The sequence below is a fragment of the Acomys russatus genome, chromosome 16 (genome assembly GCF_903995435.1).
Source record: "Acomys russatus chromosome 16, mAcoRus1.1, whole genome shotgun sequence".
NCBI lineage: Eukaryota > Metazoa > Chordata > Mammalia > Rodentia > Muridae > Acomys > Acomys russatus.
Genome location: NC_067152.1, coordinates 10,182,639 through 10,198,729, shown reverse-complemented (window position 1 = coordinate 10,198,729; position 16,091 = coordinate 10,182,639). Strand labels below are relative to the sequence as shown.

Sequence of the window (16,091 nt, the reverse complement as noted above, 5' to 3'; positions counted from 1 at the left end):
ACCACAAGTTTGCAGGCAGCTCACGCTACATGGCATAGACCCTGAACTCGAACAAAAATAAGGGGGCGCAGGGCATTCTCTTTAAAGTCTCTTACTCTAAAATATCTGCCATTTCTTAGATCCTTACATTGTCCCTAAGCAGTCATGAAATATGACCTATTGTATGTTTTGCTAAATGTCCATATTGCACATGCTCCTACCGCATTCTTCGGAATGAATGATGCATGAGGAACACAATTTTTGTCTGCTCACTGTGGAATCCTCACAGTCTAGAACTGAGCCTAGGACATAGACTGGGCTTAAGAAATATCTGCTGGGGTTGGAGAGATGGAGATGGCTCAGTGGTTAAGAGCGCCACCTCCTCTTCTAAAGGTCCTGAGTTCAGTTCCCAGCAACCACAGGGTGGCTCACAACCATCTATAATGTGATCTGATGCCCTCCTCTGATGTGCAGGAGTACATGCAGGCAGAACACTGTATACTTAATAAATAAGCCTTTTTTAAAAAAGAAATATCAGTGAATTAATGAGTGTAATACCAATGACCAATGAAAAATAAAATTCTTGGTAAAGTTCTTTCCAGAATATAATTGTACTTTCACTAATGGACAGAGACTACCAGCAGTATTAGTTAAGTCCAGAGGGAATTATTCTCAGACAAGTGAAGAGAACTTACATTCTAGTAGCTTGGAAATCAGCTTCTGCCACACAAGGAAGGTTCTTATCTACCATAATTAAAATACGTCAACTTTAATGAAGAGGCAGCAATTCTTCAAAAGTATTTTGCCTAGCATAGTGTTTTTATATACAACATGCTCATTTTTAAAATTGGTTGTGACTCCAACTTTGTAAACTGTAATGTACTTATGCATTTACGTGCTGATGACATTCAGTAATAAAGCTCTGACATTCAAAGAAAAATTTGTAACATGTAAGTGGTAAAGGGCTGAGCAAAACCATCAAGGCATGTTCTCAAAAGCTCCAAATGCAGTCTCACACGGCTTCTATACACAATGGCAAGACGCATATATGTTGCTGACTTTAATATACTTACCCTAGTACTAAATTATATTACTCAGCTCATAACTAGTATAAAGAACCTAACAGAATAGACAGTGTGTCATTACAGGAACAGACAGTCACAACTTCTGTTTACCAAACAGCCAGGACCTGGGAGATGGGCGACAGTATGAGGGAGGTTTTATAGAAACACACATAGAAACAACCAAATCATTTTTGGTGTGGTTTAGCACCTACAGTGTTCCTAAATCCAGTGAGAAAATATGCTGGGGACGGCAATGTCCCCTAAGTCCTCTGCCCTCCTCGATCTGACCTCACACTAAGAGCAGACATTCGATAGTACTCAGTCAGGCAAGACCATCAGCTCATGTCCAGGTAGACGACTGACCTCTGAGCTTCCCGGTCATCTTTAGGGTTGTAATTCGACAGGCAGTCCAGGATGAAAATCTGGCCCCATTCAGTGCACTCATTCAGGGCTGTGAGCAGCTTGTTGATATTCTGAGGGTTCAGATCAAGTAAGTTGCTGTTTGGGTGAGACTCACTGATCTCAGACAGCGCTGCCACAGCATTGGCCACCACCTGGCAAAGAAACAGATAATGACTGGGATATACTCAGAAAGCCACAACTGTGCCACACAAACAACCTTGGCAGCATCCCTTCACACATCTCTACTCATTCCTAAACATTTTGCCCAGTTAGACAGAAATAGGTGGACTGCTTTCAAAACATGTACTAAGCCACCAACGATAGCATGCACAGCTACTGAGTCGTCAGGCGCTCCAGAATTAAAGTAATTCACATATTACTGGGGTCGCAGCTGATTCACGACTGAAACATGAACACTGCAGCAACACTCAAAACTGTCACTAATATCATGACATATCAACAGCTATAAAAAGTGAAGTTAAATTGGGTGGTGGCTTACACCTGTTATCCCAGCACTCGGGTGGCTGAAGTAAAGAGAGGCCTTTCTTTTTTTTTTTTTTTTTCTTTTTGGTTTTTTTTTCGAGATAGGGTTTCTCTGTGTAGCCTTGGCTGTCCTGGACTTGCCTTGTAGACCAGGCTAGCCTAGAACTCACAGCGATCCACCTGCCTCTGCCTCCTGAGTGCTGGGATTAAAGGCAAGAGGCCTTTCAAAGTTTGGGGCTATTATGGACTAGCTACAAAGTGAACTCCAGAACAGCCTGGACTATAGAACAACACCTCACAAAAACAAAACAAAATAAAACAAAAAACCCAAAACAAAAAAAAAAAAAAACCACCCAAAAAACCCAAAACAAAAAGGAAAAGTTCAGTAAATATTTACATTACCTAACAGAAAATTCTAGGCCAAATTATAAGTGCATGTAGAAAACAGAGAGGTGACACTGTTAATTATTGAGTATTATCACATAGCTTAGAATAAGATAAACAGACTTGAAAGCAGAATTCTTTAGTATACAATACTAGAAAAACACGTAACCTTTGTACCATGCAGCTTGCTCATCTGAAAACCAGGAGAAATTTAATTTACTTCATAGATTAATAGATTAATTTTAGTTTGAGGGTCCAAGTCCAATGATGTTATACATTAAGAAATGTTTATGGTGCTGGGTGTGGTGGCGCACGCCTTTAATCCTAGCACGTGGGAGGCAGAGGCAGGTGGATCACTGTGAGTTTGAGGCCAGCCTGGTCTACAAAGTGAGTCCAGGAGACCCTGTCTTGAAAAATCAAAAGTTTACAGAGCTAGAGAGATAAGGCTGACTATATTTCTTGACTTAAATGAGATGTGTCAAGAAGTCATCTCCAACAATAATACTCTTTTTAAAAAAATGCTCAAAAATGTTAATTCAAAGTTGATTCTTGCTAAAGTCCCCCAACAAAAACTTGAGAAACCCAGTTTTACAGTTAAAGTTAGCAAGGGGAAAACATTATGGCTATAACCTAGGTAGTATCAGCTTTGTTATCCACATTGCCAAGGTACTCTGCAGATTATACTAATCGTGAGAGTAAACACAGAAAGCAAATACCTAGGAGACAGTGACTTAGGACACAGTGCAACGTGGCAATAGCCATTGTTATGGAGAAAATAAGGATGGCAGACGCAGAATACTCTTGAGCTATAATTTGGTGATCAAAACAAAAAGCCAGCCGGGCGTGGTGGCGCACCCCTTTAATCCCAGCACTTGGGAGGTGGAGGCATGCAGATCGATGTGAGTTCAAGGCCAGCCTGGTCTACAAAGTGAGTCCAGGACAACCAAAGGCTACACAGAGAAACCCTGTCTCATTTAAAAAAAAAAAAAAAAAAAAAAAAAAAAAAAAAAAAAAACCACACACAACAAAACAAAAAAGAAATATATAGAAAGAGCAGATCAGAGGACCATGTTGAACACAGCCTGGGGGAGGGAAGAGGTCACTGGTCAAGTCACCAACAAAGTGACAGGATGGACGAGATGCTTTTCTACCCTGCACCAGACTTCCTGTTCCTCTAAAACTACCCAAGGTTTTTCTACCTCTCCATTGTCATTTTCCAATCAATTCAGGTTCTTGGGTTTCCAGAAATTACCCAAGGCAGCCCCAGATGGAGTGTTTTATAGTCTCATGGTCAGAAGACCGTGCTTCCCACACTGCATCTGAGGCAGATGAAAAGACTGAGCTCAAGTCCACCGGTGGGCAGCTGGTGTGTACCAGGCTTCTTTCTTGTCGATGTTTCTATTTAAACATCTGTGTACAAAGCTGCCCATTTTTAAAAAGGAAATTTAAAGATAGACTGATAAATCAGAACTCACTTTTTCCCAAAGAACCTTCTCCAAAGAGTACCACATCACTGTAGGGACTTAGGGAAAGGTCCCCAGAAAGCAAGCTCAGTCCCAACAGAGAAGCAAAGGTGTGCTTCCTCCATCTGTAGCATCACTGTGAATGAATCGCTGTCAAGACAAGTCTATTTCCTCCCTAGGAAATTATCATTTCTCTTAGGAACACTGCTATAACCTCAGAAAAATTAAGAGCATATGAGAAAAAAAAAAAGTTCTTAAGGAAGTTCGCTTTAAAAGTAAATTTATAGCCAAGTGTGGCAGTATACACTTGTAATCCTAGCCCTCAGGATGTGAGGGCAGGAAAATTAGAAATTCATAGGCAGCCTTAAGAAGCACTGTCCCAATCCCAATATGTGGGAGGCAGAGGCAGGATCTCTGAGTTCAAGGCCAGCCTGGTCTATAAAGTGAGTTCCAGGTCAGCCAGGGCTACACAGAGAACTCTTGTCTCAAAAAAACAAAAAAGGCCCTGTCTCAGAAAACCAGAGTAGGAGGGGAAAGAAAGATTATAAATGGGAAAATGGAACATTGGTGATATACAAATTGATTTATAAAATGTTGGCATCTAGGGCTGGAGAGATGTCTCAGGTGTTCTTCCAGAGAACCTGGGTTAGGTTCCCAACACTCACAGGGGTGCTTACAATCACACCTTCTTCTAGCCTACACACACACACACACACACACACACACACACACACACACACACACACTCAGACACACACACACACTCACACTCAGACACAACACACACTCAAGACACTCACATACACACACACTCACACACACACACACTCAGACACACACTAACACACACACACATACTAACACACACACTCAGACACACACTAACACACACACACACACACACATACTAACACACACACTCAGACACACACCACATGACAAGAAGTAGAAGAAAGACTGGGGAAAAGGAGGAGACAAATGAGAGAGGGGTGAGATGACAATGGAGCACCTATAGTCTAAATACATGACATATACATACATAGATAGGCCAATATAAACAAAGTTCAGTCTAAATTTTATTTAAAAGTTTTAATTAACATTTTATAAGAATAAAATTATTCTTTTGACAAGTTCACATGTGCTTAATGCAGCCTTTAAATTTTTCTTTTTAAGATCATATGTGTTGGCACTGGAGAGATGGCTCAGAGGTTAAGAGCACTGACTGCTCTTCCGGAGGTCCTGAGTTCAATTCCCAGCAACCACATGGTGGCTCACAACCATCTATAATGTGAACTGATGCCCTCTTCTGGCCTGCAGGTGTACAGGTAGGCAGAGCACTGTACACATAATAAATAATCTTAAAAAAAAAAAGAGTATATGTGTTTTTCTAGCGTGTATGTATGTGCACCACATGCATGCTATTGCCCACAGGGGTCAGAAAGGGACATCAGACCTGAAACTGGAGTTACAGGTGGTTGTGAGGCATCACGTGGCTGCCGGGACGGGAACCCAGTTACTCTGCAAGAGCAACATATGTTCTTAGCACTGAGTCATCTCCAGCCCTAGAACGCATCCTTGTCATGCTCACCATCCCAGCCACTTTTTCCAACTCCCACTATCATGACCTTTTGTTTTAACCTCTTAAAATGGCCTCGAAAGCTTTTAAAATAGAAATTTTGCCATTGAAAGAGCAACCTTTCTCGAGCTGTTACTACCCAGCACCACAGCACAATAAGGAGTGGAGTACAAGGTCATCATACCAAGGTTTAATCTCCCAGGTTCTGCACTAAGTGGTTTTGAGAGCCTTTGTCTGACACTCAACAACTCTATGTAAGCACTTTGTCACTTGCACTTTGAAGATGAGGATACTGAAGCTTAGGGAGGACACACAGCTAAGGAGGATCGGAACCAGGGCACACAGACAAAGTGTGTCCTTTATTACTTACTTTACACCTTATGAGAGGCTGCAGCATGGAGCCTGGGCGCATCCCTGGGCTGCTGGGAGTGAGAGAAGGCCTGGAGGCTAGAGAGCAAAGCTCTGTAGTGAGCCAGCGGGGCACACACGGTGCGGCTGCCAATGGCGTCCCCAAACAGTGGATCCTAATATAAATGTCAGGTGTAGAACAGTATCCAAGATGGCCGAGAGCAAAACCAAATTAAGCAAGGAAGAGACTAACAAGACCCAAACGCTAGAGAACACTATCATTTCAAAGTACACTGTTTTCCTGCAAACATACTTATCAAATTGTGTCTTAAAAATCTGCTATTTGTGAAGAAATCATGGAAGCTGTTTTCCTGCAGCTCCTCAGTGTTTCCTCATCCTAAAGACAAGTTTATTTACAAAATGGGATGGTAAAATCCACAACTGAAAGTAGGCTTAACTCTTAATGACATCACATTTTATCCTATCAAATGCATAAGTATTAAATTAATATGGATACGGTTGATCTTGGCTTAATGTCTACTTCATAATTACAGTAGCAGCCACTGCCTTCTGGCCATATCCCAGGTACTTTAATAGGAATAGTTTTTGTAAATTTTTAATGTCTCAACCTTTTTTCTTTTCTTTCTTCCTCCCCCCCCACTCACCTCTCTCTCTTCTTTCTCCTTTCCCCTCCTTCTTCTCTCTCCTCCCCGTGCCCCCCCCCCCCCGCAAGGTCTCCTGCCAATAGGTGGTGGCGAAGGCCTTTAATCCCAGCACTCAGGAGGCAGAGGCTGGCGGATCTCTGTGAGCTGGAGAGGCCAGCCTGGTCTACAAAGTGAGCCCAGTACAGTCAAGGCTACGCATAAAAACCCTGTACTTAAAACAACAACAAAAACAAACAGATTTCTCTATGTAGCTCTGATTGTCCTGGAACTCTCAATATAGACCAGGTGGTCTCAAACTCACAGAAATCCACCTGTTTCTACCTGCCAAGTGCTTGGATTAAAGATGTACACCAACCAAGCCTGACCTACTTTTTTATACTTTAAAAAATAATGTGTTTTATTTTTAATTGTGTGTGTGTATGTCTGTGTTGCACATGTGAGTATGGAGTCCTCAAAGGTGAGAAGAGAGTGGGAGTCCCTGGAGCTGGACTTACAGGCAGTTACAATGTCGATGCTGCTGAACTTGAAAGAGCAGTCCACACCCTCAACCACTGAGCCCCCTCTAGCCTTCTTGCTCCCAACTCTTAAAGGCAGTCTCTCTCATTTTCAGAAGAAACATGAAGTTGCATTAGCATAAAGCCAGCACTAAGCAGCCAAGAAGCTTTTACCTCAAAGCTATCACCAGGACACTGTGAGTCAGCGTTAAGTAAAGCAGTGAAATAACTAAGGGAAAATGAGCTATGTCTAACCCCAAGAATGGCAAGGGAAAACCCAGTGCCATTACTTACAGCAAGGCACACCAATGCTAGTACTCAAAGCAGATACAACTCCAAGAGTTGTCAACGCTTGACTGACTTTTTATTCTCATATTCAGAGATTCTGCGCACTCAGGAGGCAGGCAGATCTCTGTGAGTTCGAGGCCAGCTGGTGCTGCCTCTCTAGGAAGCCCTTCTGAATTGAGGGCTGTAAGAACACAATGGTGGGATCTCTAAGTACTCATGTCCTTTAAGACAACCTTTGCTGGTGCTGTGCTGCCACCATGTGGGACAGCCTGAGAAAAGCCGAAACAAGACTACTCAAGCAGAGAGTAAGGACTCATGCCCGTAGTAACAGTGTACAGATAATTAAAGACTTTTATGCATCCAAAACCTCAACCATTTTGAAAAAATGAAAACAAAACATTTTCACGACCTAAGTATGGGGTCTGTGTACGTTTAAATTTGATTCTTTACATATATACATGAACGCAGTGATGAGGCATAGGCTTGGAATCCTGGCTGCATTACAACTAGCGGCATCACACCGAGACAGCTCAGACTCCGAGTGCACGTCTTGAACCGTAACATGGAGCAACTTCTACTTCAGATAGACATGAAAACTACGTGAAACATTTGGATAAAATCACCTATCTTGTGCCTGGTATACAGGCATTACAAGTTACATTTCTCTTTCCAATAGACACAAAAGCACGGTCAGCCTTTGGAGCTTCTCCAGTGTTTAAGCTAGGAAGCTAACACTCCGCCACTAGCCCTCAGATGCTACTGGCCACTCATTCACTAGTTCTACCTGTTAGTTGCATCTGATCCCACAATAAAGGAAAAGCAGGGTGCTAATTCTAGCATTTTACTTAAGGTTACCTTTTGGTAATTGAAATGCTGTGTTTAAGATTAAAAAGTAGAGCATACAGTTAAGGTAAAAAGTAGAGGTTCCAGGTCAAAAGAAGGCAGACTTTCTGTTTAGCAAAGAGGTGCCACACTTGGTACCTAATGCTGACACATGCTCTAAGTCAGTCTGCAATAAACAGACAATAAATAGTCTAGTGGGCCAGGCGGTGGTAGCACACGCAATCAACCCAGTACTTGGGAGGCAGAGGCCGATGAATCTTTATAAGTTTGAGGCCAGTCTGATCTACAGAGAGAGTTAGTTCCAAGACAGCCAAGGCTACACAGAAAAACCTTGCCTCAAAAACCAAAACAACAACAACAAAGAGTCTAGTGGGATGGGAAGAAGAAAATCTCTCTCAGTGGGAGAGAGACCACAAGCATGAGAGTTTCTCATAAACCTACCAAGTAACCATAATTTTTAAAGAGATGTCTCCTCAAACTTATTTATTTCTTTGTTTTGTTTTGTTTTTCAAGACAGAGTTTCTCTGTGTAGCCTTGGCTGTCCTGGACTTTATAGACCAGGCTGGCCTCGAACTCACAGAGCTCTGTCTCCCAAGTGCTGGGATTACAGGAATGCCCAGCTGTGCCCAACTCTCAAACTTATCTTTAAAATCTCTTCAAATCACGTCTTAATCAGTTGTTATAAAAACAAGTTAAGAAGTGTCACCAACAGTCAGGAGTGATGGCAGTCCCAGCACTTGTGAAGCTGTGACAGTGAGAGGGACAGTTCAAGGCTGACCTAGGCTGCACAGTGAGTTCCAACACAATCTGGACAGTACAGAGAAAACAAACAATGATGACAACTGCCGGGAACATCTGTTTACTATATATACTGATATGAATTCAAATAGAACCCACCCAGCAATGTCTGTTTAAATTACATAAGCCAGCCGATTAAGGAAATAAGATTAGAATATATTGATAAGTTATTGAATCTGGCAGTGATAAATAAGTCCATTTATTATATCTGTTGAAAAGTACTAGGCACTGCATTTAAAAAAAAAAAAAATTCAGATGGCTCCTCTACAGAGGAAGCTTAGAGTAGATCAGGTAAGCTGGGCAGGCATGCTCTCAGCTGATCTCACAGAGATGTTCCAGGGCTACCAGGACTTCAAACCCCATTTCCTCCAAACAAACAAATAGCCTGGCTGCTGGCCTTCCAGTCTCTATACCCTAAAATGTAATAGGTTTCACAAGAAAACTTTGCGTGAGTGTCGAGGTGCCTTTCCCCTCCAAACCTAGAATTGCTTGTAGGCGTTAAAATGTATTTTTTGCTTCAGCCCATTCTTAGCTGCACTGAATATTTAGTAGGTTTCCACAGGGTACATGGCATTCTGCCTATCTAGTTGGTGCTTGGAACTTTCAGCACTTCATCTGTCCACAGGTAGAGAAGGTCAAAGATGGTTGCTCAGAATGACAGAGTGACCACAAATGATGGCAACCATACACACACCAGCTAAGCAGTCCTTAAAAGTGGTACTGCCAGGACTGGCAAGATGGGTTAGCGTGTACGCACTTAAAACCGAGACCCTGATCCCTGGAACCCACATGGAAGAAGCAGAGAGCCACAGCACATCATGGCATACAGCACCTCAATTCAGCACACACGCTCACACAAATTAATTAAAAGCAAAACTAGGTTACCATATAGACTCAATTTTTATGGAATCTTTTTAAAAGAATGCCAGGCAGTGCTGTTTCAGAGATTAAACAAAAAGGGGGTTCATCTTCTACTAACAGAGATGACACATTATCAAAAGTCACTGTCCACACCCTTCCGTGTCTACTCTTACTCCTAGTAAGTGGCGGGAAATTCCCTATTGAGACTGAGCACAGCGTGTACCCAGGAAAGAGTAAGTTCGACACTCCATCCGATGGCTTTCTGCCGCATTAGAAGGATAATAAGGCGAAAGCCATGGAAAGATGATCAAGACTTGAGCAGATTCTTTTGCCAGGGAAAGATGATGCCTATTTCAGGAAAAGTCTAGCCCTCTCTCTATTTGTAAAAACTCAACAACAAAATAATTTAACATTAACCACTGACTATCTCTTAGTGTAGTTTATCTTCAAAGAAATATTGTACAGGACAAAAAAATTACTTAGCAGGGCCTATGCAAGGCAAGACAATAAAACCTTGTCTGAAAAAATTAGATTAGATTAGATTAATTTTTTAAAAGTGGTGGCATATGCCTGTAATCCCAGCACTTGAGAGGTGGAGACAGGAAGAGTTCACGGCCGACTACATAACAGGTTAGGAGCCATCCTAAACACACGGAACCGTATTTCAGCACACAAAGGCAGAATGCTGGAGATGTACTCTAAAGTGGCCAGCAGCCCCCTCAATATTCTCAGTCCCTGTCACTCCACTGAAAGGAGTTTAATTTGATAATAGTCACTTGGGACCCACTCTTCTTTTAGCATCTGAACAAATGCTAAGATGTCAAGAAGGAGAGAAACTCCTCTGAGGCGAGGATGCAGCTCAGAAGCAACGGACTTACACACGGCTCTGACAAAACCAAACCAATACAAATGTAAAGTAAAAATCTTAAGTGTTACGTTCTGGCTGATAACTGCATAGAACATAATCATTTCCTACCCTAGAGTTCTTTGAGAGTACAATAGCTGGTCAATAAAAATGACTTTGATCCAGTTTTATTTTCATACAAGCAATTACCACTATCTGAAAAACTAATCTCAAAAACAAAACAATACCACCTGGGGGATGACGTATACAATCTACACATTAACAAAACGATTTCCCACAACTACCCGTAGTCAGATCTCAAAGACAACACTGTGTCAGCATGCCTTGGCAAGAGTCATTGTAAGTGCTGCTCTCGTTGTAAAGCACAATGCATTACCATTGGGTTTGAATCTGCTATGAGATCCCGTAGAGAATCCAGGAATCCCTGGTCTTCCACCATCTGGGCGTTGATATCATGGAGCTTTGCCACACAGACTGCTGCTGTTTTCCGAACATATGGGTCTTCATCCTTCAAGCACTTGCGGAGAGGTTCACAGAGATATTCTGTAATCTTGTCCACCCGGATGCACCCCATAGTTCTAACTGCCAAGGCTCGAATCAAAGGGTTGGGATCTTCACAATCCTACCAAAAAATAAAACAAACAAACAAACAAACAAGCTGCATGACTATAAGGTAATTATAAGTAAACACTCCAGCTGACATAAACCACAACCTTCCTGTAGAACAGGAGAATTCAATCTCTCATGCTATTCCTTCCTTTCCTACAGATCTTAGTTGTCCACTCAAGAGCCTAGAAGGAAATTTTAAAAAGAAATTTATCAGAGCTGGAGAGGTGGCTCAGAGGTTAAGAGCACTTCCTCTTGCAGGGAATTCAAGTTTAATCCCAGAATCCAGACGGCAGCTCACAAACACCCATAACTCCAGTTCCAGGGGACCCTGGGGATCTGCCCTCCACGAGTGCCAAGCACATACATGGTACACAAACACACATACAAACAAAACACTCACACACATTGAATAAATCTAAAATAAAATAAATTAGAAGCTTATTTATGAGTGTATGCAGGTGCCGTAGGCTTACTTGTGTGCACATGTCCACAGAGGCCAGAAGAGGGTGTCAGAGCCCCTGCCGCTGGAACTACAAGGTGTTATGAACTACCTCATATGAGTGCTGGGAATAGAACTTGGGCCCTCTGCAAGTACCACAAGTGTTCTTAACCACTGTCTCCAGCCCCAGAAAGAAATCTCTGAAGTGCTATATACACAGAGTAAGGGAAGGTCCAATAGATTCAATCTTGGGCTAGGCAAAAAGCCTGGTAAGTTGGCATGGCCATACCTAGAACTATTAGTGGACTTGTCCTAAGAACAAAAAACATACCTTTTTCTTCTAGTCTTGCTCAGGAAAAGGAGAGAGAGAGAGAGAGAGAGAGAGAAGGGAGCGGGGGAGCAGGAGGGAGAAGAATTGAAAAGGCTAGGGAGTTCTTTCAAATACACCACAGACAGAACACTGACAAAGAATGCTTTCTTAAAATACCTGTATCAAAAATTTATCTAGGCTGGGCATGGTAGCTCATGTCTTTAATCCTAACACCCAAGAAGCAGAGGCAGGTGGATCTCAGGGAGTTTGAGGTCACCCCGAGATACATAGTGAGCTCCAGAATAGCCAGGGCTACATAGTGAGATCCTGTCTCAAACAAAACTACACAACAAAGTCTTAAAAAAGAAAGAAGTCAGCAGTGGTGGCGCATGCCTTTCATCCCAGCACCAAGGAGGCAAAAGCAAGAGGTGGATGGAGCTCTCTGAGCCTGAGGCCAGCCTGGTCTATATAACAAGTTCTAGGCTAGCCAGGGCTGACCAGTGAGACTGTCTCAAAATAAGAGAAAAAAAATATCTTTAAACCATGTGCATTTATGCCCAGTTCTTTCAAAAATTAAACAAAACCCTTCCCTATAATATTTTCTACCTACCTAGGAATCATTAAACAAAAAAATAAAATAAATTTATGATTCTCTGTGAAAATGTAGGAAAAATAAGCCTATGAAAAGTCAGTTATTTTTCAAAGTTCAACAGAAGTTGATTTTGGAATTGTCTGATTTTTTTTTTTTTTTTAAATGCAGAATATACTTCAGACAGAAAGGGCGCTAGTATGAACAGCCCGCTCTCAGGCTCATCACAGCTAGCGGCACAAAGGTCTGACTACTCAGCTACAGCAAGGACATCTGGTGTTCGTGCTTATTTATTTAGGTTTTCTGAGACAGGGTTTCAGGTTGTCAGTTTTTAAAGATGTGACAGTAGTGGTGCGATGATGCTTCTAAAGACAATCTCAGCCAGGTGGCAGCATGTGCCTGTAATTCTAGCACACGGGTGCTGGGGCAGGGGAATGAGAAAGGTCAGCTAGGTGAGAGGTCAGCTAGGTGAGAGTACGGCCAGCAGGGAGGGACTGAGATCCTTCAGATCTTATTCTGACAAACATATGCATGAAAATGATGTTGAAAGAGGGGGCTGGGGTCAGAAAACTGTCTTATGTACAGGGGATATAAATTGAACAAGAGTGGCCATGTGTCAGTAGTTATTTAAAAACCATAAGACGAGTATTTATTATACTATTTCCTCTATGTGGGTATTTTTAAATTTCCATAATGAAAAATATTTAATCACGGACTGAAGTAAGGCTTAGCAGTGGAAAGCACTTGTTGCTTTTCTAGAAGACCTGCATTCAGTTCCTAGCACCCATGTCATGTGTTTGCAACCTGTGACTCCTGGTCCAGAGGCTCCAACTCATCTTTTGGCCACTACACTCATACACACACACACACACACACACACACACACACACACACACACACACAGTATATATATATACACACACACATACATACATACATACATACTTATGTGTGTGTATACATATATATGTTGGTTTTAATGTTGTAAGGCCGGCTGAACCGGACGAGTATTAGCTCCTGCAGCAGCACAAATCCTCAGGTAACAATATTATGGTATGTCCAACCTTCATCAGCAAGTAACTAATAATACGATGAAATGCCCACCCTCTGTGCCCGGAAGGGTAAACGTGAGGTTTCACCTGGCTTTCTTTTACTCATCTGGCAAGGACGGACGTCCCCCACTAACAGAAGGCTTGCCATATGGTTTCAATGTCCCTGCATGCTGCATGCTGACGTACTGCATGCTTACAACACCAACACTGCTGCTCACTGCCAGGACTTCCCTACAGGACTTCGTCCCTTGAAACACAAGCTGCTTGTGTGCAATGCAGACACAAACTACATCAAAAGTCGCTACTGAAAAGGTGACGTGAGATGGAGAAGCTGGAGTCCTTGGGAAACTACCTTCACGAAGCTGTTGACAGCCATGATGGCCATGTCTGGCTGGCTCTTGGCGTAGTTCATCAGATAGAGGTACACGAGCTTCTTCAGCTCCAGGTTGTCAGTCTGCATGCAGTTCACCACATCAGGGAAGAGAGAGCTGAGGAGAGAAGAGGGAAACACAACCTCAGTGCTGAGCTCTTACAGACAATGAAGTGACATGACAGTCTTGGATTCCAGAACCATTTGACAAGAGGACAGCAGTTCAATGGTGGGAATTCATTTTCATGGACACAAGTAACTAAAGATGTAGGAAGGACTGTAAGCTTTGTCAAAGGTGAAAGCAGTCTTGGCAGGCTTTGGCCTTGGACACACCACGGATACTCCCTGAGATTAACCTTGAGATAGACTGGGTGGAGCCATACTGGGCTGGGAATTCAGGAAGCTGACAAGAGACTCCACACTGGCCCTTGCGCGTGAAAGACACAGGCAGAGAGGACAAGAGGGGCAGCAGGTTCAGACCGAGCTTGAGTGCACGTGGAAAAGGATCAGCGAACAAGCCCGACCAGCGCACAGGCCAGAGACATCTAGGGACCCGTGCCATAGAACAGATACCGGAAGGTTCACTCTTGTTTCCCTTTAACCTTTTGTCCCTCTTGTGTAAGATAGTTGGGTTGTATAATAAAGTTTAATTGTTAAAAAACAGAGCCAACAAAAGAAATAAAAATAAAAAGCACTGTTGGCTGGCAGGTCGCTAAACTGTTTGTTTGGCTTTGTAGTGCATAGATTGCCCACAGTACCTGTGCATGGCAGGCAAGCTCATGGAAGGCCTGAGCTCCAGCCTCAGCCCTCTCAGTAGTTTTGTGGAGGGAAAGTCTGAGAGCAACAGAAAAAGCCCGACATATGCATTACCCACAAGTGATGCTGCATGTTTCACTTCACCGTGCCTCACATAAGCCCTAACGCCTCATCCCACTCCTGTCTAGTTGCTCTCGGGTAGAGATAAAGTCCAGGGCCTCACTCGTGCTGGGAACGTACTCTGCCACCGAGCTATATTGCACACTGCAGAACCATTTTTAAATGAATCACAGAAAGTGTATATCTTACTGAGCTTTATGCCTAGCTCTTGGCTCTGAGACAAGGTCGGGCTATGCTTAATCTCTGCTGACCTGGGACTTCCTATGTAAGCCAAGAGAGAGACCGTGAGCTCAGCTTCCCAAGTGCTGGGGCTTCAGATGTGCATCACTACCGCCAGCTTGCACTGTGCTGCTTCATCGATAGTTTAGGCATACCCTAAGAACAATTATCCTTATCAGCTCATCGATAGTTTAGGCATACCCTAAGAACAATTATCCTTATCAGCTCACTGTGCTATCAAAGCACTTCAACAGTTAACACTTTTTAATGCACATTTTCTTCTACCATTGACCAGTAGGAATTGAATAACTCCCAAGTCCTTGTGATGTGAACCTATATTTTCAAGTGTTTCTAAGCTTTCCCTAATGTTCAAGTTTAAAATTCCTAATCCAGACCTAGAATCACTCATTTCTCCAAGGTGCTCTGATTTCCTTTTGGTAGAATTTATTAATTTACTTACTTTTAAAAAGCATCATGCATTTGCAAACTGGGGCATAATCAAATATAAACGGTCTATTCACTTCTCAAGTACTGGTTATCATTTCATAATGTAGCATTTTCCCATAAGGAAAGAAATGTCTACCTACATTCACAAAGTAGCACCGTTAGCATAAAAGGATCCACGTTCCTCCAAGTTTGGACTCTAAAATAAGCCATATTTTAAAAACAGAAGTGAACTCTAAAGTTATCAAGTAGCCTTCCCAAAGCTTTATTAAAATACATACTCTATAGCACCTGGGAGGCAGAGGCAGGCAGATCACTGTGTGTTCAAGGCCAGCCTGGTCTACAAACAAACAAAAAGCCAAAACAAAATCCATATTCTATGTATCTTATAAATACAGAGAAAAAAAAAAACCAGCATCGCTATATCTCACATAGTTTAAGTCTTGTACACATACAAAAGCAGAATACAGACACTATGTTTTAAGGCATAAACATGATGTGATCTGTTTTACTTTTTAAGTGTCTTTATGTGTGCCGGTGTGGTGGTCAGAGGACAACCTTTGGGTGTCAGTTCTCTCCTCTAACCACTGACTGATTTCAGGTCATCAGTCCATCTCTCTGGCCCCAAAACAAAGTATTTACAAAAAGGAAGATGGGTTTCACATCCAAA

The 16,091-nt window shown here is 42.5% G+C and overlaps 1 protein-coding gene across 3 annotated transcripts in view; it reads right to left on the bottom strand.

The window, feature by feature from the left end:
* The window catches only part of Ap2b1 (adaptor related protein complex 2 subunit beta 1), a 109,376-nt gene that overhangs the window by 74,849 nt on the left and 18,436 nt on the right, over positions 1–16,091 (bottom strand). For all 3 annotated transcript variants that reach the window (XM_051158143.1, XM_051158145.1, XM_051158144.1), the window contains exons 4-6: positions 13,865–14,000; positions 10,890–11,135; positions 1,407–1,597 (exon numbers count right to left, since the gene is read on the bottom strand). In XM_051158143.1, the coding sequence (XP_051014100.1) occupies positions 1,407–1,597; positions 10,890–11,135; positions 13,865–14,000 (573 nt within the window). The remainder of the gene's footprint in view (positions 1–1,406; positions 1,598–10,889; positions 11,136–13,864; positions 14,001–16,091) is intronic.